At 52.9% G+C, this 20,784-nt stretch overlaps 1 protein-coding gene across 1 annotated transcript; it reads left to right on the top strand.

The window, feature by feature from the left end:
• The first annotated feature begins 1,880 nt into the window (after positions 1 to 1,880).
• Positions 1,881 to 16,696, top strand: PRODH2 (proline dehydrogenase 2). Its single transcript, XM_064401838.1, has 10 exons — positions 1,881 to 2,051; positions 3,851 to 4,041; positions 5,895 to 6,015; positions 6,780 to 6,860; positions 7,282 to 7,362; positions 8,234 to 8,386; positions 8,854 to 8,993; positions 10,556 to 10,666; positions 13,699 to 13,775; positions 16,527 to 16,696. Exons 1-10 carry the CDS (start codon positions 1,881 to 1,883, stop codon positions 16,694 to 16,696), a joined length of 1,296 nt encoding a protein of 431 aa, XP_064257908.1.
• The last annotated feature ends 4,088 nt before the right edge of the window (positions 16,697 to 20,784 follow it).

Here is a 20,784-nt window from a genome sequence, read left to right as displayed (position 1 = left end):
AATTTTCCACCATTTTCTTCTCTTACGGCTGCTCCATTTCCTTGTTCCCTCATGGCGCCCCCCATTTTGTCCCATCATGGCTTCCTTTCTCCCTGTCCCCTCACAGTTTTCCACCATTTTGTCCCCTCACAATTATCCACCATTTTGTCCCCTTCATGGCTTCCCTTCTCCCTGTCTCCTCACAGTTTTCCACCATTTCCTCCCCTCACAATTTCTTGCATTTTTGTCGCTTCATGGCTTCCCTTCAGTTTGTCCTCTCATGGCTGCTCCACCTCTTCCTCCCCTCACGGTTTCTTGCCATTTTGTCCCCTCCCAGCTTGCCTCCATTTTTTTCCACTCACAGCTTCCCTCCATTTTCTCCCCTCACGGCTTCCCTCCATTTTCTCCCCTCACGGCTTCCCTCCATTTTCTCCCCTCACAGCTTCCCTCCATTTTCTCCCCTCACAGTTTCTCCCCATTTTCTCCCCTCACAGTTTCTCCCCATTTTCTCCCCTCACAGCTTCCCTCCATTTTGTCCCCTCACAGCTTCCCTCCATTTTCTCCCCTCTGTGTGACCCACAGATTCTACCCCATAACTCCTAATTAAAAAAAAAAAATTACTTTAAATCCTTAAATAATTAATTATCCCTCATTAATTAACGGTATCCCCTGCCCTGCAGTTTTCTCCAGAGATTTTGCCCCATTTTAATAAAATGAATTAATGGAGTGATAAAATTGTGAATTAATTAAATGATTACTTAGTAATTTACAATTTCTTAGTGAGCAGCAAGGGGGTGTTCCCCGCCCAATAATCTGTCCCATAACCTCTCCCATAACTCCCCATTTTGATAAAATTAATTAATTGAAAGATGAAAACATGAATTAATTCCTTCAAATTACTAATTAATCAATCAACCCTTGTTAATGAGCAACAAGGGGATGCACCCTCCCCCATGACAGTGCCCCAAAAAACATTCAGCCATTAATTACTCATTAAAAAAAAACCCTCGTTAATGAGTGACGAGGCTGGGGGGAGGGGCGGCTTTGCCTCTCATTAATCCCTCACTAATTAACCCCGTTAATGAATGACTTGAAGCGGGGGTTGGGGGATAAATTCATCTCTCCCCCACCTCCCTCAGGGTCCTCCTGGGGCCGCCATGGGGCAGGGGGCGTCCCTGTGGAGGTCTATGGGGCAGGGGAGATCCTTGGGGGGATTTATGGGGCAGGGGAGATCCTTGGGGGCATTTATGGGGCAGGGGAGGTCCCTGGGGGCATTTATGGGGGCATCTATGGGGCAGGGGAGATCCTTGGGGGGATTTATGGGGGGATCTATGGGGCAGGGAAGGTCCTTGGGGGGATCTATGGGGCAGGGGAGGTCCTTGGGGGCATTTATAAGGGGATCTATGGGGCAGGGAAGGTCCTTGGGGGGATCTATGGGGCAGGGGAGATCCTTGGAGGGATTTATGGGGCAGGGGAGGTCCCTGGGGGCATTTATGGGGGGATCTATGAGGCAGGGGAGGTCCCTGGGGGGATTTATGAGGGGATCTATGGGGCAGGGGAGGTCCTTGGGGGGATTTATGGGACAGGGCAGATCCTTGGGGGCATTTATGGGGGGATCTATGGGGCAGGGCAGATCCCTGGGGGGATTTTGGGGGGGATCTGTAGGGCAGGGGAGATCCTTGGGGGCAGTTATGGGGGGATCTATGGGGCAGGGCAGATCCCTGGCAGGATTTATGGGGGGATCTCTGGGGCAGGGGCGCTCTGAGGGTCGATCTATGGGGCAGGGAGAGACCAAAGTTTGGAGGGGGTCCCTGTGGAGATCCATGGGGCAGGGAAGTTCTGTGGGGCAGGAGAATCCTGGGGGTAAATCCGTGGGGCAGGAGGGGTCTCTGGGGGGATCTATGGGGCAGGGGGACTCAGAAGGCGGGGAGGGGTCGCCATTGCAGGAGCAGGTGGAGGCGCAGGTGAGGGACGGCCGGGCCCTGGCGGCCCTGGGATGGTGGGAGCTGCTCCGGGGCCTGCTGGTGTTCGCCCTCTGCTCCCACCCCCGGCTGCAGCAGGACCCCGAGGCGGTGAGACCCCCTCCCCAAAAATGGGGGACCCCCACCCCAATTAGAGACCCCTGACCCATAGAGACCTCCCCCCCCATAACAACATAGAGGCACCCTCAGGGCTTCCCACCATTTTCTGCCCTCACAAACTGTGACCTCCAAACCCCTCCCTTGCCCCATAATCCCCCCCAGCCCCATAAGTGACCCCTAAATCTCCAAACCCACCCCTAGTCTCTGCCCCATAACCTGCTCCCAAACCCCATAAGTGAACCCCAAAACTCACCCCCGCTCCTCACAGTCATGGCGGGTCCTGGGCTGTGTCCCTCTGGAGCAGCTGTTGGGGGAAAGTGGGGCATCCCCTTCATCCTGTTCCCTCATGGCTCCCTCATTTTCTTCCCTCACATATCAGGCCTTTTTATCCATTTAGGGATTTCTTTCTTCCTGTCCCCTCACTGTTTCCTGTCATTTTCTTCCTTCATATTTTCCCGCCATTTCCTCCCCTTGCAGTTTCCCGCTCTTTTTTCCTTTCACACTCCCCCTCCATTTCCTCCCCTCACGCTCCCCTGCCATTTTCTCCCCTCACACTCCCCCATTTCCTCCCCTCACATTTGCCCACTATTTTCTCCCCTCAGTTTCGCTCCATTTTTTTCCCCTCACAGTTTCCTGCCCTTGTCTCCCCTCACACTTTCTCACCATTCTCTCCCCTCACCATTTCCCTCAATTTCCTCTCCCACACTCCCCCATTTCCTCCCCTCACATTTTCTCACCATTTCCTCCCTTCACTGTTTCCTGTCCATTTTTCCCTCACATTTCCCCTGCATTTTCTCCCTTCACACTCCCCCAACATTTTCTTCCCTCATCTTCTCACTGGTTTTTCCCCTCACACTTTCCCACCATTTTCCCCCCTCACACTCCCCCACCATTTCCTCCCCTCACACTTTCCCAGCCTTTTTCCCCTCACACTTTCCCACCCTGCTCCCCCTCACACTCCCCTATTTTCTTCCTCTCACAGTTTCCTGCCATTTCTTTTCCCTCATACTCCCTCATCACTTTCTCCCCTCACACTTTCCCAGCCTTTTTCCCCTCACACTCCCCCATTTTCCCCCCTCACACTTTCCCACCATTTTCCCCCCTCACACTTTCCCACCATTTTCTCCCCTCACACTTTCCCGCCCTTTTCCCCCTTCACACTCCCCCACCATTTTCCCCCCTCACACTCCCCCATTTCCTCCCCTCACACTTTCCCGCCCTTTTCCCCTCACACTCCTCCACCATTTTCCCCCCTCACACTCGCCCATTTCCTTCCCCTCACACTTTCCCGCCTTTTTTCCCCCTCACATTTTCCTGCCCTTTTCTCCCCTCACACTTTCCCACCATTTTCTCCCCTCACACTTTCCCACCATTTTCCCCCCTCACACTCCCCCATTTCCTTCCCCTCACACTTTCCCGCCCTTTTCCCCCCTCACACTCCCCCACCATTTTCCCCCCTCACACTCCCCCATTTCCTTCCCCTCACACTTTCCCGCCTTTTTTTCCCCTCACACTCCTCCACCATTTTTCCCCCTCACACTCCCCCATTTCCTTCCCCTCACACTTTCCCGCCTTTTTTTCCCCTCACATTTTCCTGCCCTTTTCTCCCCTCACACTTTCCCACCATTTTCCCCCCTCACACTCCCCCACCATTTTCCCCCCTCACACTCCCCCACCATTTTCCCCCCTCACACTCTGCCATTTTCTCCCCTCACACTTTCCCGCCCTTTCCCCCTCACGCACCCCCGCCATTTTCCCATCCCACCCCGACCTCCCGCCATTCCCCGCAGCTCCTGCGGGCATCCCGCCGGGTCCTGGGTGCCCGCCTGTGGCGGGCCCTTCTCTCCGTGTCCCTCTGGGGACAGTTTGCGGTCGGCCGGAGCCCGGCGGCCGTGCGGGAGCTGGGCCAGCGGCTCCGGGCGCGTGGCCTGCGCCCTTTGCTGGCCCTGCCCATCGAGGGCGAGGGACCCGACGGCGAGGGGTGAGCTGGGGTCACCTCTGGGGGTCACTTATGGGGTCACTTACGGGGTTTTGGGGTCATTTATGGGATGTGGGGGTCACGTATGGGGTTTTAGGGTCACTTATGGAGCAGTCCTGGGGTCACTTGTGAGTCACTTATGGGGTGTGGGGGTCACTTATGGGGCAGTTCCGGGGTCACTTACGGGGTTTTAGGGTCACTCATGGTGTCTTGGGGTCACTTTTAGGTCACTTACAAGGTTTTGGGGGTCACTTATGGGGCAGTTTTGGGGTCACTTATGGGGTTTTGGGGTCACTTATGAGGTTTTGGGGCTCACTTATGGGGCAGTTCTGGGGTCATTTATGGGGATTTTTTGTCACTTGAGGGTCACTTATGGGGTTTTAGGGCCACTTGTGGGTCACTTATGGGGTTTTAGTGTCACTTATGGGGTTTTAGGGTCACTAATGGTGTCCTGGGGTCACTTGTGGGTCACTTATGGGGTTTGGGGGTCACTTATGGGATGTGGGGTCACTTGTGAGGTTTTGGGGTAATTTATGTGTGGTGAGGGTCACTTATGGGGTTTTGGGGTCACTTATGGGGCAGTTCTGGGGTCACTTATGGGGTTTTGGGGTCATTTATGGGGTTTTGGGGTCATTTATGGGGTATGGGGGTCACTTATGGAACAGTTCTGGAGTCACTTATGGGGTTTTGGGGTCATTTATGGGATGTGGGGGTCACTTATGGGGTGTGGTCGTCACTTATGGGGCAGTCCTGGGGTCATTAATGGGGTTTTAGGGTCACTTGTGGGTCCCTTATGGAGTTCTGGGGTCACTTATGGGGTTTTTGGTCACTTGTGAGTCACTTATGGGGTGTGGGGGTCACTTATGGGGCAGTTTTAGGGTCACTTTGGGGGTTTTGGGGTAATTTATGGGGTTTTAGGGTCACTTATGGGGTCACGTGGTGTTTGGGGTCACTTACGGGGTCACATGCGGGGTTTTAGGGTCACTTATGGGGTTTTTGGTCACTTGTGGGGTTTTAGGGTCACTTGTGGGTCACATACGGGGGTTTGGGGGTCACTTATGGGGCAGTTTTGGGGTCACTGATGGGGTTTTAGGGTCATTGTGGGTCACTGATGAAGTTTTAGGGTCACTGATGGGGTTTTTGGTCACTTGTGGGTCACTTGTGGGGTTTTAGGGTCATTGTGGGTCCCTTATGGAGTTCTGGGGTCACTAATGGGGTCACATGTGATGTTTGGGGTCACTGATGGTTCGGGTTCCCTGTGGGGCAGTGCTGCAGTGTGTGGGGTCACTGATGGGGTTTTGGGGTCACTTGTGGGTCACTGATGGGGTTTGGGGGTCACTTATGGGGTCACATGTGGTGTTTGGGGTCACTTACGGCGTTCTTGTGGTCTGGAGTCACTTTTAGGTCACTTATGGGGTGTGGAGGTCACTTATGGGGCAGTTTTGGGGTAATTTATGGGGTTTTAGGGTCACTTATGGGGTAACGCAGTGTTTGGGGGTCACTGATGGGGTTTTGGGGTAATTTATGGGGTGTAAGGGTCACTGATGGGGTTTGGGGGTCACTTATGGGGTCACATGTGATGTTTTGGGGTCACTGATGGTTTTGGGGTCCCCGTGGGGCAGCGAGGCCTGGTTCGAGCAGAACTGTGGGGCAGCCCTGCAGTGTGTGGGGTCACTGATGGGGTTTTGGGGTAATTTATGGGGTTTTCGGGTCACTGATGGGGTTTTAGGGTCACTGATGGTTTTGGGGTCCCCGTGGGGCAGCGAGGCCTGGTTCGAGCAGAACTGTGGGGCAGCCCTGCAGTGTGTGGGGTCACTGATGGGGTCACTGATGGTTTTGGGGTCCCCGTGGGGCAGCGAGGCCTGGTTCGAGCAGAACTGTGGGGCAGCCCTGCAGTGTGTGGGGCTGGCGGCCGCCGCGGGCCCCGAGCCCGCCATGCAGCTCAAGGTGACGGCGCTGCTGAGCCAGCGGCTCTGCGTGAGTGGGGCTGGGATCTGTGGGGCTGTGGAGTCTGTGGGGCTGTGGGGTCTGTGGGGTCTGTGGGGATGTGGGGATGTGGGGATGTGGGGTCAGTGGGGCTGTGGGGTCTGTGGGGCTGTGGGGTCTGTGGGGTCTGTGGGGTCTGTGGGGTTATGGGGTGGGATCTATGGGGTCTGTGGGGTCAGTGGGGCAGGAATTTAGAGGGTGGGATCTGTGGGGTCTGTGGGGTCTATGGGGTCTATGGGGTGGGATCTATGGGGTCTGTGGGGTCAGTGGGGTCTGTGGGGCAGGAATTTAGAGGGTGGGATCTGTGGGGTCTGTGGGGTCTGTGGGGTCTGTGGGGTTTGTGGGGTCTGTGGGGCTGGGATCTGTGGGGCAGATTTGGGATCTGTGGGGCTGTGGGGTCTGTGGGGATGTGGGGCAGATTTGGGATCTGTGGGGCAGATTTGGGATCCGTGGGGCAGATTTGGGATCTGTGGGGCAGATTTGGGGTCCCTGGGGCAGATTTGGGGTCCGTGGGGCAGATTTGGGGTCTGTGGGGCAGATTTGGGGTCCCTGGGGCAGATTTGGGATCTGTGGGGCAGATTTGGGGTCCCTGGGGCAGATTTGGGGTCTGTGGGGCAGATTTGGGGTCCCTGGGGCAGATTTGGGGTCCGTGGGGCAGGATTGGGATCTGTGGGGCAGATTTGGGGTCCCTGGGGCAGATTTCGGGTGTGTGGGGCAGATTTTCAGCCCGTCCCCTCTCTGGCCACGCCCCCCAGGAGAAAATCTCACTGCGATTGGCCGAGCCGGAAGGGGCGGGGCTTAACCCAGAACAAGTGGCGGCCATGTTGGGCGGCCAGGTAACCCCTCCCTGAATTGACCACGCCCCTTTTACCTAAACCACGCCCCTTTGTACCCAAACCACGCCCCTTTTACCTGGACACGCCCCTTTTTACCTAAACCACGCCCATTTTCCCTGGGTCACTCCCCTTTTACATGGCCACGCCCATTTTTACATGAACCACGCCCAATTTTACCCAAACTACGCCCCTTTTACTCGAACCATGCCCCCTTTTACATGAACCACGCCCCCTTTTTACTAAACCACGCCCCCTTTAACCAAAACCACGCCCATTTACCCAAACCACGCCCATTTTTAACTAAACTGTGCCCCTTTTTACCAGAACCACGCCCATTTTACCCAAACCACGCCCATTTTTACCCAAACCACACTCGTTTTTACCTAAACCACGCCCCTTTCCCTGGCCACGCCCCCCGCAGGTGCCGGAGCTGCCCTGGCTCAGCCCGGCCGAGAACGAGCACCTGGGGCGGGGCCTGAGCAGGCTGGAGAGGGTGGCGCAGGTGAGGGGGCGGGGCCTGAGGGGGCGGGGCCTGAGGGGGAGGGGCCTGAGGGGGCGGGGCCTGAGCAGGCTGGAGAGGGTGGCACAGGTGAGGGGGCGGGGCCTGAGGGGGCGGGGCCTGAGGGGGAGGGGCCTGAGGGGGCGGGGCCTGAGCAGGCTGGAGAGGGTGGCGCAGGTGAGGGGGCGGGGCCTGGGGGGGCGGGGCCTGAGCAGGCTGGAGAGGGTGGCACAGGTGAGGGGGCGGGGCCTGAGGGGGCGGGGCCTGAGGGGGCGGGGCATGAGCAGGCTGGAGAGGGTGGCGCAGGTGAGGGGGCGGGGCCTGAGGGGGCGGGGCCTGAGGGGGAGGGGCCTGAGGGGGCGGGGCCTGAGGGGGCTGGAGAGGGTGGCACAGATGAGGGGGCGGGGCCTGAGGGGGCGGGGCCTGAGCAGGCTGGAGAGGGTGGCGCAGGTGAGGGGGCGGGGCCTCAGGGGAGGGGGCGGGGCCTGAGGGGGCTGGAGAGGGTGGCGCAGGTGAGGCACACCTGGGGCATATTTTGGTTACCTGGGTCAGATTTTTTGGTAGCTTGGCACACCTGGACACACCTGGGGACTCACCCGAGCTCACCTGGGGACACCTGAGCCACACCTGAGCTCACCTGGGCACACCTGTGCACACCTGTCTCACCTGTCTCTCACCTGTCTCACCTGTCTCTCACTTGTCTCACCTCTCACCTGTCCCTCACCTGTGTCTCACCTGTCTCACCTGTCTCTCACCTGTCTCACCTGTCTCTCACCTGTCTCTCACCTGTCTCTCACCTGTCTCTCACCTCTCTCACCTGTCTCTCACCTGTCTCACCTGTCTCACCTGTCTCCCGTGTCTCTCCCCTGCGCAGGCGGCAGTGGGCGGGGCTGTGCAGGTGCTGGTGGACGCCGAGCTCTCTCACCTGAACCCCGCCCTCACCTGCCTCACCTGGGGGCTGATGTGGCGCCACAACCGCCGCGGGCCCCGCCCCCACATCTGGAACACCTGGCAGGCCTACCTGAGGGTGAGCGCACCTGGGGCACACCTGGGCACACCTGGGGGCACCTGGGGGTACCTGGGCACACCTGGGGGCACCTGGGTCATATTTTGGGGTACCTGGGCACACCCGAGCTCACCTGGGCACACCTGAGGCTACTTTAGACACACCTGGGGCACACCTGAGCCACATTTTGGGGTACCTGGGCACACCTGGGCACACGTGGGGGGGTACCTGAGCCTCATTTTGGGGTTCCTGGGTCACACCTGGGGGTATTTTGGACACACCTGGGCACACCTGGGCACACCTGGGGGTATGTTAGACACACCTGGGCACACCTGGGCACACCTGGGCACACCTGAGCACACCTGAGCACACCTGGGCACACCTGGGGGTATGTTAGACACACCTGGGCACACCTGGGCACACCTGGGGGTATGTTAGGCACACCTGGGCACACCTGGGCACACCTGAGCACACCTGTCCCCCCCCAGGACACCGAGGCCCGGCTGGGCGCGCACCTGGCGCAGGCGGGCGGGGCCGGGCTGAGCTGCGGGGTGAAGCTGGTGCGGGGGGCGTACCTGGAGCAGGAGCGCGGCCCCACCTGGGACTCACCTGAGCACACCTCGGCCAGGTGAGAACCGGGGGGATTTGGGGGATTTGGGGATTTTTTGGGGATTTTTGGGTGATTTTTGGGTGAATTTTGGGTTAATTTTGGGGGATTTTTGGGGTGAATTTTTGGTGATTTTTGCGTGATTTTTTGGTGATTTTTTTGGTGATTTTTGAGTGATTTTTGGGTGAATTTTGGGTGATTTTTGCGTGATTTTTTTTGATTTTTTGGTGATTTTTGAGGGATTTTTGGGTGAATTTTGGGTGAATTTTGCGTGATTTTTTGGTGATTTTTTGGTGATTTTTGAGTGATTGTTGGGTGAATTTTGGGTGATTTTTGTGTGATTTTTTTGGTGATTTTTTGGTGATTTTTGAGTGATTTTTGGGTGAATTTTCGGTGATTTTTGCGTGATTTTTTGGTGATTTTTTGGTGATTTTTGAGTGATTTTTGGGTGAATTTTGTGTTACTTTTGGGTGATTTTTGGATTAAATTTAGAGTAATTTTGGGTGACTTTTGGGTTAATTTTAGATTAATTTTGCGTTCATTTTGGGTGATTTTTGGGTGATTTTTTGTGATTTTTGGGTGAATTTTGAGGGATTTTTGGGTGATTTTTGGTGATTTTTGGGTGATTTTTGAGTTAATTTTGCAGTAATTTTGGGTGATTTTTGGGTGAATTTCTGGTGATTTTTGGGTGATTTTTCGGTGAATTTTGGAGGATTTTTGGGTGATTTTTTGGTGATTTTTGGGTGAATTTTGGGTGATTTTTGGGTGATTTTTTGTGATTTTTGGATGAATTTTGGATGATTTTTTTATGATTTTTGGGTGAATTTTTTGTGATTTTTGGATGAATTTTTCGTGATTTTTGGGTGAATTTTTTGTGATTTTTGGGTGAATTTTGGGTAATTTTTTGGTGAATTTTGGGTGATTTTTTGGGTGAATTTTGGGTGAATTTTGGGTGATTTTTGGGTGATTTTTTTGTGATTTTTTTGTGATTTTTGGATGATTTTTTAATGATTTTTAGGTGAATTTTTTGTGATTTTTGGGTGAATTTTGTGTTACTTTTGGGTGATTTTTGGCTTCTGGGTGAATTTCCTCTGATTTTGGGCTGATCTTTGGGTGAATTTCTGCTGAATTTCGGGCAGATTTTTGGGTTAATTCCCTTTGATTTCGGGCCAATTTTGGGGTGAATTTTTGGGTGAATTTCTGCTGAATTTCGGGCAGATTTTGGGGTGAATTTCTGCTGATTTTGGGTAAATTTTGCGCTGAATTTCTGCTGATTTTGGGTGAATTCCCGCAGATTTTGGGCTGAATTTCTGATGAATTTTGTGCTGATTTCTGATGATTTTTGGGTGAATTTCCTCCATTTTCAGACTGATTTTTTTGTGAATTTCCGCTGATTTTGGGTGAATTTCCTCTGATTTTGGGCAGATTTTGGGTGAATTTCCACTGATTTTGGGTGAATTCCCCCTGATTTTGGGCCAATTTCAGGCCGATTTTGAGTGAATTCCTGCTGAATTTCGGATATATTTTTGGCTGAATTTCCTCTGATTTTTGGGGTGAATTCCCCCGATTTTGGGTCTCCCCAGCTACGAGCGCTGCCTGCGGCTCGTCCTGGCGGCGCTGGCGCGGCCGGGCTCGCGCCTGCGGCTCATGGTGGCCTCGCACAACGAGGGCTCGGTGCTGCAAGCGCTGCGGTGGTAAGAATGGGGCGAAAAATGGGGATTTTGGGCAAAAAATGGGGATTTTGGGGCAAAAAATGGGGATTTTGGGGCATTTTTGGGGCATTTTATGGGGATTTTCCCCTGCGGCTCATGGTGGCCTCGCACAACGAGGATGGTGAGAATGGGGCAAAAAATGGGGATTTTGGGTCAAAAATTGGGAATTTTGGGCAAAAAATGTGAATTTTGGGAAAAAAATGGGGATTTTGGGGCTTTTTTTGGGACATTTTTTGGGGATTTTGGCTGCGGCTCATGGTGGCCTCGCATAACGAGGGCTCGGTGCTGGAAGCGCTGCGGTGGTAAAAATGGGGCGAAAAATGGGGATTTTGGGCAAAAAATGGGGATTTTGGGTCAAAAAATGGGGATTTTGGGAAAAAATGGGAATTTTGGGTAAAAAAATGGGAATTTTGGGGCATTTTATGGGGATTTTCTCCTGCGGCTCATGGTGGCCTCACACAACGAGGAATCAGTGAAAAATGAGGCAAAAAAAGGGAATTTTGGGCAAAAAATGGGGATTTGGGGCAAAAAATGGGGATTTTGGGGCATTTTTGGGGCATTTTATGGGGATTTTCCCCTGCGGCTCATGGTGGCCTCGCACAACGAGGATGGTGAGAATGGGGCAAAAAATGGGGATTTTGGGTCAAAAAGTGGGAATTTTGGGCAAAAAATGTGAATTTTGGGAAAAAAATGGGGATTTTGGGGCTTTTTTTGGGACAATTTATGGGGTTTTTGGCCTGCGGCTCATGGTGGCCTCGCACAACGAGGGCTCGGTGCTGGAAGCGCTGCGGTGGTGAGAATGGGGCGAAAAATGGGGATTTTGGGCAAAAAATGGGGATTTTGGGGCATTTTTGGGGCATTTTATGGGGATTTTCCCCTGTGGCTCATGGTGGCCTCACACAACGAGGAATCAGTGAAAAATGGGGCGAAAAAAGGGAATTTGGGGCAAAAAATGGGGATTTTGGGGCAAAAAATGGGGATTTTGGGGCATTTTTGGGGCATTTTATGGGGGTTTTTGGCTGCAGCTCACGGTGGCCTTGCACAACGAGGGCTCGGTGCTGGAAGCGCTGCGGTGGTAAAAATGGGGCGAAAAATGGGGATTTTGGGCAAAAAATGGGGATTTTGGGCAAAAAATGGGAATTTGGGGCAAAAAATGGGGATTTGGGGCAAAAAATGGGAATTTTGGGGCATTTTTGGGGCATTTTTGGGGCATTTTATGGGGATTTTGGCCTGTGGCTCATGGTGGCCTCACACAACGAGGGCGTGGTGAAAAATGGGGTGAAAAATGGGAATTTTGGGGCTTTTTGGGGCAAAAAGTGGGAATTTTGGGCAAAAAATTAGGATTTTGGGGCAAAAAATGGGAATTTTGGGGCATTTTATGGGGGTTTTCACCTGCGGCTCATGGTGGCCTCACACAACGAGGGATCAGTGAAAAATGAGGCAAAAAAAGGGAATTTTGGGCAAAAAATGGGGATTTGGGGCAAAAAATGGGGATTTTGGGGCTTTGGGGGCAAAAAATGGGGATTTTGGGGACATTTTTTGGGGATTTTGGCCTGCGGCTCATGGTGGCCTCACACAACGAGGGATCGGTGCTGGAAGCGCTGCGGTGGTAAAAATGGGGCGAAAAATGGGGATTTTGGGCAAAAAATGGGGATTTTGGGTTAATTTTTGTTAATTTTGGGGTGAATTTTTTTGTATTTTTGGGGTGATTTCGGGGTAATTTTGGGGTTAATTTTTGTTATTTTTAGGGTGAATTTTTGGGTATTTTGGGGTGAATTTTTTGGGGTATTTTTGGGGTGATTTTGGGGTTAATTTTTGGGTATTTTGGAGTGACTTTTTGGGTATTTTTGAAGTAATTTCTGTTAATTTTGGGGTGAATTTTTGGGTTAATTTTTGCATACTTTTGGATTAATTTTATTAATTTTGGGGTGATTTTGTGGTCAATTTTTGGGTATTTTTGAGGTAATTGTTGTTAATTTTGGGGTGAATTTTTGCGTATTTTTTGGTTAATTTTTGGGTATTTTTGGGTTAACTTTTAGGTGTTTTGGGGTTAATTTTTGTTAATTTTTGGGGTGATTTTGGGGTGATTTTGGGGTTAATTTTGGGGTATTTTTGAGGCAATTTTTGGGTTAAATTTGGGGTGATTTTGGGGTATTTTTGGGGTGATTTTGGGTTAATTTTTGTTAATTGTATGGTGATTTTGGGTTAATTTTTGTTAATTTTGGGGTGAATTTTTGGGGTAGTTTTTGTTAATTTTGGGGTATTTTTGAGGTAATTTTTGTTAATTTTGGCGGGAATTTTTGGGTTAATTTTGGGGTAATTTTGAGGTAATTTTGGTTAATTTTGGGGTGATTTTAGGGTAATTTTGGGGCTAATTTGGGGTTAATTTTGGGGTGAAATTTAGGTATTTTTGGGTTAATTTTTGTGAATTTTTGGGTTAACTTTTCGGTATTTTTTTGTATTTTTGGGGTGATTTTGGGTTAATTTTTGTTAATTTTGGGGTCATTTTAGGGTAATTTTGGGGGTAATTTGGGGTTAATTTTGGGGTTTTTTTGATAATTTTGGTGTGATTTCTGTTAATTTAGAGGTGAATTTGGGGGTTTTTTTGGGTAATTTTGGGGTGGTTTTTGTTAATTTTGGGTGAATTTTTGGGTATTTTTGAGGTAATTTTAGGGTTAATTTTTGGGTATTTTTGGGGTGATTTTGGGGTTAATTTTGGGGTATTTTTGAGGCAATTTTTGGGTTAATTTTGGGGTGATTTTGGGGTATTTTTGGGGTGATTTTGGGGTGATTTTGGGTGATTTTTGGGGTGATTTGGGGGTGATTTGGGGTGATTTTGGGGTATTTTTGAGGCAATTTTGGGGTTAATTTTGGGCTGATTTTGGGGTGATTTTGGGGTATTTTTGGGGTGATTTTGGGGTGATTTTGGGGTGATTTTGGGGTGATTTGGGGTGATTTGGGGGTGATTTTGTGGCAGCCCCAAACCCTGCCGATTTCCCCCCAAACCCCCCCAGGCTGCCGCGGGTCCCGCCCGGCTCCGTTTGCTTCGGGCAACTGCAGGGGATGGGCGAGCACCTGAGCCTGGCCCTGGGTGAGTGACCACTGAGTGACCACTGAGTGACCACTGAGTGACCACTGACCACTGAGTGACCACTGAGTGACCACTGACCCACCCTGAGTGACCACTGAGTGACCACTGAGTGACCACTGACCACTGAGTGACCACTGAGTGACCACTGACCACTGAGTGACCACTGACCACTGACCCACCCTGAGTGACCACTGAGTGACCAATGAACTGTGAGTGACCACTGAGTGACCCCTGAGTGACCACTGACCCACCCTGAGTGACCACTGACCACTGACCCACCCTGAGTGACCACTGAGTGACCACTGAGTGACCACTGACCACTGACCCACCCTGAGTGACCACTGAGTGACCACTGACTACTGAGTGACCACTGACCACTGACCCACCCTGAGTGACCACTGAGTGACCAATGAACTGTGAGTGACCACTGAGTGACCCCTGAGTGACCACTGACCCACCCTGAGTGACTGCAGGGGATGGGCGAGCACCTGAGCCTGGCCCTGGGTGAGTGACCACTGAGTGACCACTGAGTGACCACTGACCCACCCTGAGTGACCACTGACCACTGAGTGACCACTGAGTGACCAATGAGTGACCACTGACCACTGAGTGACCACTGAGTGACCACTGACCCACCCTGAGTGACCACTGACCCACCCTGAGTGACCACTGAGTGACCACTGACCACTGAGTGACCCCTGAGTGACTGCAGGGGATGGGCGAGCACCTGAGCCTGGCCCTGGGTGAGTGACCAACTGACCACTGAGTGACCACTGACCCATCCTGAGTGACCAATGAACTGAGAGTGACCACTGAGTGACCACTGACCAATGAGTGACCACTGAGTGACCACTGACCCACCCTGAGTGACCACTGAGTGACCAATGAACTGAGAGAGTGACCACTGAGTGACCACTGACCCCTGAGTGACCACTGAGTGACCACTGAGTGACCACTGAGTGACCAATGAACTGAGAGTGACCACTGAGTGACCACTGAGTGACCACTGAGTGACCACTGAGTGACCAATGAACTGTGAGTGACCACTGAGTGACCACTGAGTGACCACTGACCACTGAGTGACCCCTGAGTGACTGCAGGGGATGGGCGAGCACCTGAGCCTGGCCCTGGGTGAGTGACCAACTGACCACTGAGTGACCACTGACCCATCCTGAGTGACCAATGAACTGAGAGTGACCACTGAGTGACCACTGACCAATGAGTGACCACTGAGTGACCACTGAGTGACCAATGAACTGAGAGTGACCACAGAGTGACCACTGAGTGACCACTGACCAATGAGTGACCACTGAGTGACCACTGACCCACCCTGAGTGACCACTGAGTGACCAATGAACTGAGAGTGACCACTGAGTGACCACTGACCCCTGAGTGACCACTGAGTGACCACTGAGTGACCACTGAGTGACCAATGAACTGAGAGTGACCACTGAGTGACCACTGAGTGACCACTGAGTGACCACTGAGTGACCAATGAACTGTGAGTGACCACTGAGTGACCACTGAGTGACCACTGACCAATGAGTGACCACTGAGTGACCACTGAGTGACCACTGAGTGACCCCAAATCCCCCCAATAAAAAACCCCCAAAATTCCAAAAAAAAATCCCCCAAAATCCCCTTAAATGACCCCAAGCTGACCCCTGAGTGACCCAAGTGACCAGTGAGTGACCCTTCAGTGACCAGTGAGTGACCCTGAGTGACCACAAATCCCCAAAAGTTCCCAAAAAAATCCCCAAAAAATCTCCCCAAATCCCAAAAATTCTCAAAAAAATCCACCAAAATCCCCCAAAATCCCTCAAATGACCCTGAGTGACCCCTGAGTGACCACGAGTGACCCCGAGTGACCACGAGTGACCCTGAGTGACCACAATGACCCCTGAGTGACCACGAGTGACCCCAAATCCCCCAAAAATCCCAAAATTCTCAAAAAAACCCCTAAAAATCCCCTTAAATGACCCCAAACTGACCCTGAGTGACCCCAAATGAACCCCTGAGTGACCACAATGACCCTGAGTGACCACTGAGTGACCCTGAGTGACCACTGAGTGACCCTGCGTGACTCCAAATCCCCAAAAGTTCCCAAAGAAATCCCCAAAAATTCTCCCCAAATCCCAAAAATTCTCAAAAAAATGCCCAAAAAAATCCCCCAAAATCCCCAAAAATTCCCTTAAATGACCCCAAACTGACCCTGATTGACCCCAAATGACCCTTGAGTGACCCCTGAGTGACCCCAAATCCCCCAAAACCCCCCCAAATCCCCAAAATTCCCAAAATTCTCAAAAAAAAATCCCTAAAAATAAAAAAAATCCCCCAAAATTCCTTTAAATGACCCCCAGTGACCCCGAGTGACCACAACGACCACTGAGTGACCCCTGAGTGACCCCAAATGACCCCTGAGTGACCACGAGTGACCCCAAATCCCCCCAAAAATCCCAAAATCTCAAAAAAAATCCCCTAAAAATCCCATTAAATGACCCCAAACTGACCACAAATGACCGCGAGTGACCCCGAGTGACCCCGAGTGACCCCGAGTGACCCTGAGTGACCACAATGACCACTGAGTGACCGCGAGTGACCCCAAATCCCCCCAAAAAATCCCAAAATTCTCAAAAAAACCCCTAAAAATCCCATTAAATGACCCCAAACTGACCCTGAGTGACCCTGAGTGACCCCTGAGTGACCACAATGACCCCGAGTGACCGCGAGTGACCGCGCTGTGTCCGGCAGGCGCCGGGGGCCTCCCCGTGTACAAGTCGGTGGCGCTGGGGCCCCCCGAGGTGACGATCCCGTACCTGGCGCGGCGCGCGGCCGAGAACCGCGGGGCCCTGGGCGGGGCCAGGCGCGAGCGGCAGCTGATGTGGGCGGAGCTCCGGCGCAGGCTCCGCCCCTGGGGCTGAACCCCATTTCCTGAAATTACCCCAAAAAATCCCGAAATTCCCCAAAAAAATCCCGAAATTTCTACTCAAAAATAAAAAAAATCCCGTTAAAAACACCCAAAAATGAGGTAAAAACCCAGAGTGGGCGGGGCTTCTGTGGAGGCTCCGCCCCTGGGACTGAATTCCAAAAATTCCCGAAATTACCCAAAAAAAACCCTGAAATTTCTACTCAAAAATAAAAAAAATCCCGTTAAAAACACCCAAAAATGAGGTAAAAACCCAGAGTGGGCGGGGCTGTGGGCGGGGCTTTGGTGAAGGCTCCACCCCTGGGCCTGAACCCCAAAATTTCCCCCAAAAAATCCCGAAATTTGCACTCAAAAATAGAAAAAATCCCGTTAAAAACACCCAAAATTGAGGTAAAACCCCAGAGTGGGCGGGGCTTCTGTGGAGGCTCCGCCCCGGGACTGAATTCCAAAAATTCCCGAAATTACCCCAAAAAAACCCTGAAATTTCTACTCAAAAATAAAAAAAATCCCGTTAAAAACACCCAAAATTGAGGTAAAAACATGGAGTGGGTGGGGCTTTGGTGGAGGCTCCGCCCCTGGGGCTGAACCCCAAAAAATTACCGAAATTACCCCAAAAATTATCAAAATTCCCAAAAAAATCATGAAATTTGTACTCAAAAATAAAAAAAATCCCGTTTAAAACACCCAAAATTGAGTTAAAAATTTTGCATTAAAACCACCCGGATGTGCCCATATATGGAAGTGGGTGTGGATGTGGGCGTGGCCTCAGTGGAGGCTCCGCCCATAGGAGGAAAATTCCCCCAAATTCCCCAAAAATTCACAAAATCCCCTGGAATTTCTACCCAAAAATAACAAAAATTCCATTAAAAATGTCCCAAAATTGGGATAGATGCCCAAAAATTTTCCAAATTCCAAAAAATTTTCTCCCCAAAATTCCCGATTTTTTTCCCAAGTCGGAATTTTTGGGAAAAGAATGAGGGGGGAAAAAAGGATTTGGGGTGAAAAATGGGATTTTTTTGGGGAAAAAAGGAAGATTTTGGGAAAGGAAATCAGATCTTGTGGGGAAAATGCAGATTTTGGTGTGAAAAATGATGATTTTGGGACAAAAAAAGTGAGTTTTGACATAAAAAAATAAGATTTCGGGGAGGAAATCAAATATTGTGGGGAAAGTATGAATTTTGGGTAATAAAAATGAATTTTGGGGTAAAAAAATTGGATTTTGGGGGCAAAAAAAGGCGATTTTGGGGGGGAAAAAATCCAATTTCTGGCTCACAAAGGGGGAATTTTTGGGATCAAACCCCTTTTTGGGGGTTGCCGGTGAGGATTTGTGGGATTTAAGTGAATTTTGGGTGATTTTTTTTGGTGGATTTTGGGTGAATTTTGAGCGATTTTGGCGCCGTTGCGGGAGGGGCCGGGGGGGCTCAAAATGGCGGCGGCTCCTGAGGGGGAGCAAAAATGGCGGGGAAAACGGCGGGGTGGGCGTGGCTCGGCGTGACGGGGGCGGAGCCCCGGGCAGGGCGTGCCCACAACACCGCGGGAGCCCCATTAATAATTAATTACTCCCCAATTAATCAACAGGGCGTGGCTTTATTGATGAAGGGGGCGTGGTTTCGCTCCCCCCCTTTCACCCGAGCAACGCCGCGCCCCGCGGTTGCCATGACAACGCTCCCCCAACATGGCGCCTCGGCCGCGCTGCCTCCTGATTGGCTCCCCCCTCTCCTCGCGGGCGCGTCCCCCACCAATCAGCGCCCTCCTTTCCTGAGGGGAGCCGAGGGGGGCGGGCCGCCATTTTGCGGCGCGCGGCGGCGGCAAACCCTGAGGCGGGGAAAGAGGGGCGTGGCCAAATCGCCCCGCCCAATCATCGCCCGCCGCGGGCGCGCCTCCTCCAATCAGCGCCTCGCCTCCGGCCACGCCCCCCCCCCCGGGGCCCCGCCCACCTCTCCCCTCACGCCGCTCTCCCTCCCCCCCCTCCCCTCAGAGCCCCCCCGCCCCTCCCCCCACCCGATCCCCCCTCCCCTCCCCCACCCCCTCCCCTCCCCCCAGCCCTCCCCCTCCCCCTCCCCCCTCCTCCTCCTCCTCCCCGGCCGCGATTCGGTCGCGATTCGGTCGCGATTCGGTCGCGAGATGGACCCCGCGAACTGGAGCAGCTTCATCTTCCAGGTGGGGGGAGGGGCGGCGCTGGGGGGGGGGGGATGGGGGAGGGGTGGGGGGGGAGGGGGGGTGGGGCTGCTGTGGGGGTGGGGGGAGGCTCGGACTGGGGGGACTGGGAGGGACTGGGAGGGACTGGGAGGGACTGGGGGGGGTGGGGGACGGCGGGGGTGGGGCTGGGACTGGGAGCACTGGGAGCACTGGGAGCTGGTACTGGGAGCACTGGGAGGGCTGAGGGGCTGGACTGGGAGCACTGGGAGTGATGGGGACACCGGTGTGGGTTTATACTGGGAGCACTGGTGACACTGGGAGCTGTTACTGGGAGCACTGGGAGCACTGGGAGCTGGTACTGGGAGCACTGGGAGTGATGGGGACACCGGTGACGCTCTGTACTGGGAGCACTGGGAGCACTGGGAGCTGGTACTGGGAGCACTGGGAGCACTGGGAGTGATGGGGACACCGGTGTGGGTTTATACTGGGAGCACTGGGAGCACTGGGAGCTGGTACTGGGAGCACTGGGAGTGATGGGAATGATGGCGGCACTGGTGACGCTCTGTACTGGGAGCACTGGGAGCACTGGGAGCACTGGGCGTGATGGGGACACCGGTGTGGGTCTGTACTGGGAGCACTGGGAGCACTGGGAGTGATGGGAGTGATGGCGGCACTGGTGACGCTCTGTACTGGGAGCACTGGGAGCACTGGGAGCCGTTACTGGGAGCACTGGGAGCCGTTACTGGGAGCACTGGGTGCTGTTACTGGGAGCACTGGGAGCTGGTACTGGGAGCACTGGGAGTGATGGGGACACTGGTGACGCTCTGTACTGGGAGCACTGGGAGCACTGGGAGCTGTTACTGGTGGCACTGGGGTGATGGGGACACCAGTATGGGTCTGTACTGGGAGCACTGGGAGCACTGGGAGCTGTAACTGGGAGCACTGGGAGCCGTTACTGGGAGCCGTTACTGGGAGCACTGGGAGCCGTTACTGGGAGCACTGGGAGCTGTTACTGGGAGCACTGGGAGCCCTTACTGGGAGCACTGGGAGCCGTTACTGGGAGCACTGGGAGCCGTTACTGGGAGCCGTTACTGGGAGCACTGGGAGCTGTTACTGGGAGCACTGGGAGCCGTTACTGGGAGCCGTTACTGGGAGCACTGGGAGCCGTTACTGGGAGCACTGGGAGCCGTTACTGGGAGCAGTGGGAGCCGTTACTGGGAGCACTGGGAGCCGTTACTGAGAGCACTGGGAGCCGTAACTGGGAGCTGTTACTGGGAGCACTGGGAGCCGTTACTGGGAGCACTGGGCGCTGTAACTGGGAGCACTGGGAGCTGTTACTGGGAGCACTGGGAGCCGTTACTGGGAGCACTGGGAGCGATGGCGACACCGCTGTGGCTCCTGTTACTGGTCTATACTGGTTTTACTGGTGTTACTGGTCCGTACTGGTGTTACTGGTCTGTACTGACCCACACTGGTTTATACTGGGTCTAAACTGGTTTTTACTGGTCCATACTGGGTGTAAACTGGTCCGTACCACTCCATACTGGTCCAAACTGGTTTATACTGGTCCATAATCATCCAGACTGGTCCATATTGGTTTTTACTGGTCCAAACTGCTCCAAACTGGTTTATACTGGTCCATAACAGTCCAAACTGGTTCATACTGGTCCAGACTGGTCTACGTTGGTCTATACTGGGTCTAAACTGGCCCATACTGGTTTATACTGGTTTATTCTGGTCCGTGCCACTCCAAACAGTTTTTTTACTGGTCCAAACTGGTTTATACTGGTCCGCACTGGTCCGTACCAGTCCAAACTGGTTTTTACTGGTTTTTTATTGCTCCAAACTGGTTTATACTGGTCCAAACTGGTTTATACTGGGTTTTTACTGCTCCAAACTAGTTTTTACTGGTCCGTACTGGTCCATACCGGTCCAAACTGGTTT

This window comes from Passer domesticus, chromosome 33 (genome assembly GCF_036417665.1).
Source record: "Passer domesticus isolate bPasDom1 chromosome 33, bPasDom1.hap1, whole genome shotgun sequence".
Taxonomy (NCBI): Eukaryota; Metazoa; Chordata; class Aves; order Passeriformes; family Passeridae; genus Passer; species Passer domesticus.
Note: the sequence above shows the minus strand (reverse complement) of the source record. Positions and strands in the feature narration are given on the sequence as shown.

What these genes read in the sequence shown, in the direction of transcription:
- PRODH2 (XM_064401838.1), top strand. Translation starts at nt 1,881, where the DNA reads ATGGGGCAGGGGGACTCAGAAGGCGGGGAGGGGTCGCCATTGCAGGAG. An exon ending in GTGCTGCAAGCGCTGCGGTG is followed by an intron (nt 10,667 to 13,698) that starts GTAAGAATGGGG and finishes AAACCCCCCCAG; the next exon opens with GCTGCCGCGGGTCCCGCCCG. An exon ending in GCACCTGAGCCTGGCCCTGG is followed by an intron (nt 13,776 to 16,526) that starts GTGAGTGACCAC and finishes TGTGTCCGGCAG; the next exon opens with GCGCCGGGGGCCTCCCCGTG.